Below are 2,510 nucleotides of genomic sequence, written 5' to 3'. Positions count from 1 at the left end.
GCGGAGCAGGGGGAGGAGGGCGGTGAAGGCGCCAGCACCGGCCAGGGCGGGGGGCGGCCACCTTTGAAGAGCACCCGGCTGCCACTGAAGCTCGAAGCTCAGCCGAGCCCAGGGATTAGTGGGTAAATCCCATGGGACACAGGACGGGCCCCCAGGGCACCCCCGGCCGCATGCCCCGTGCACGCACCACTGCACCCAGCCGCCGCGTCAGCACAGCGGGGGCACGTGGCCCCCGGGGATGGGGATCGAGGGGACAGTCCCATCCCCCTGCCCGGCGGCACGGGGCTGTGTGGGGGTCCCACCCCACGGGTGCCTCCAGGAGGGGACGGAGGGGCTGTGGTGCTGGGCAGGGTCATCGTGGGGACAAGGACATCTGTGGGGCTGGGGGGCCCCGTGATGAGGGGGCCGTGGGCAGGGGGGTGCTCACTTATGGGTCATGTCCTCCATGCTGATGCGGCCCCAGACGCCCACCACGAAGGTCTCCACCTCGCATTCGTTGACGCCGCGGGCGATGCGGAAGTGGCCGCCCTCGCCCCACGCCGTGCCCCAGGAGTTGGCCGCGGTCTGCGGAGGGGACATGGGACACGACTCAGGGCTGTGTGGCCCAGCTGAACCCCCCCCTCCCCGAGCTGGATTGCACCTGGGCATGGGAAAGCAGCACTGGCACCCACCCACCCCAATGACTGAGCCCCAACAAACTCGTGACACCCGCCAACACTCACCCAGTATTTTTGGGTCTGGCCATCAGGCAGCTGCTCTTCTCCCCACCTGCGTTGGAAGGGCAAGGGCAGTGAGCGGGAGTCCCAGGGCACCCCCTTGGGCTGCACCCCGTACTGTGGGCATCACCCCGCCCAGCACCGCGATAGCGGGGTGCTGTGTTGACCCTGCCTGTTTCCTGGTCCCGGCACCTCCCCAAAGGCCAGGCCGAGGTGTTTATGTCCGCTCCCAAAATACAGGCAGGTATATTTAGCCGTGGGGAAGAGGAAGGAAGCTGCTGGCACAGGGCAGCCAGCGCCACTCCCCTCCTCGGGCTCTGCACCTCCAACCTGCCTCCCTCCACTGGGGGGGCTGAGCACCATGCACTCGTGTCACTTGTATCTGCAGCCCCGAGGCAGGGCTCCCCTGCATCGCACCCCGCACCCTCCTTCCCTCCCCGCTTCCTCTCCCTGCCCAGAGGAAGGGGACGCCTTTCCTCCCCCGAAGAAAACGCTTCTCCCGCCCGGAGCAGGGCTCTCCACACCCCCTGAGCCCCCCACGCCACCCCCCACCTACCCGGTGATTTTGACCCAGTGGGTCCCGTGTCTCTGGTGCTTCGGCCCCTTCCCCTCAGCCACCGGCGTGTGCCGATAGATCCCACTCTTGTACATGAAGAAATCCTCGTGCACCTCCAGGATGGCTGCGGGCAGGGGGAGAGGGTCTGGGGATGCCGGCCATGCCCCAGGGGACGGGGTGCAGAGCTCCTGGGGCTCCTCGACCCCCACAGCGGAGTATACGGGCAGTGGGGACTTGGGGCATCACCCAGGAGGGGGAAGGTGGCAGCCAGATCCTCCCCCAGGCGATGTGACAAGACTCGGAGGAGGATTAAAAAAAATAAAGTAAACCAAAACCGACTGCCGAGACGGAGATTAAATCTCAGGAGTTAATGAGCAACAAGTGCCCGCTGGTGTGGGCAGCGTGACGGGCACCCTGGGGCTGGCGAGAGCACGGCGCTGCCCGGGCATGCGGCTAAACATTAAGCAGGGAGAGCAGCCGAGGTGGGGGGTCCCGGTTCCCACACCGGCCCCCGGCCGCAGGCAGGGCAGCTTCCCCCACCCACCTCACACCCCCGGCCATTGCAGCACCCAGCTTCGGGGTATGCGGGTGGGGTGCCCATGCTGGCTCCCTACCTTGCACAGGGCCGTTCTCCAGCAGCTCCTTCATGATCTCCTTCTCCTGCAAGCACAGAGCCGGGTGGTACCGGGGCCGGGACCCCCGGTACTGCCCTCCCCGCCCCCCGGGGATGCAGCCAGAGGCCGTTTCAGCACCCACGGGTAGGTGTTGTGGAGATGCCAGGTGGAGGAGCAGCTCCCCTGGGGGTTCCGTGGCGGGTTTTTCCCAGCTTCATTTCCAAACTTGGCTTTCTCAGGCAAACCACCCCGAGCCAAGCCCCTTCCCGCTCCCCACACCAAACGGCTCCTGCTTCGCCCACGCTGGCGGCCCTGCCCGTCCCGGCCCCATCCCGCGGGCACTCACGCTGGAGGAGAGGCGGTAGGCGGGGGTGGACTGGTAGATCTCGTTGGCGTGGGTCTGGGGGTTGGGGCAGCGCGCCGTCGCCTGCCGCTTGCCCCTGCCCGTGGAGCGGCTGTGCATCATGCAGGGCTGTGCCACCGGCTGGCTCTCCTGGCTGGTGAAGGGGTAGCACTCGTCCGTCACCACCCTGGGCAGAGGGACAAGGACATGGGGAGGGGAACGACCACCCTGCTCCATCCCCAAAACCCCCTCCCCATAACCCCACTCTCCATCCCACCTGG

At 67.2% G+C, this 2,510-nt stretch overlaps 1 protein-coding gene across 1 annotated transcript in view; it reads right to left on the bottom strand.

Annotated features, from left to right (window-relative positions):
* Window positions 1-43: 43 nt before the first annotated feature.
* The window catches only part of TINAGL1 (tubulointerstitial nephritis antigen like 1), a gene marked incomplete at its 5' end in the record, with an annotated part of 7,403 nt that continues 4,936 nt past the window's right edge, over window positions 44-2,510 (bottom strand). The window contains 6 exons of the mRNA XM_009284830.2: window positions 44-564; window positions 723-768; window positions 1,273-1,396; window positions 1,887-1,932; window positions 2,233-2,416; window positions 2,476-2,506. Of these exons, the coding sequence (XP_009283105.1) occupies window positions 424-564; window positions 723-768; window positions 1,273-1,396; window positions 1,887-1,932; window positions 2,233-2,416; window positions 2,476-2,506 (572 nt within the window). The remainder of the gene's footprint in view (window positions 565-722; window positions 769-1,272; window positions 1,397-1,886; window positions 1,933-2,232; window positions 2,417-2,475; window positions 2,507-2,510) is intronic.

This window comes from Aptenodytes forsteri, unplaced genomic scaffold (assembly GCF_000699145.1).
Source record: "Aptenodytes forsteri isolate BGI_AS27 unplaced genomic scaffold, ASM69914v1 Scaffold7, whole genome shotgun sequence".
NCBI lineage: Eukaryota > Metazoa > Chordata > Aves > Sphenisciformes > Spheniscidae > Aptenodytes > Aptenodytes forsteri.
The sequence above is the reverse complement of the archived record's forward strand: the minus strand, read 5'-3'. Positions and strand labels throughout refer to the sequence as shown.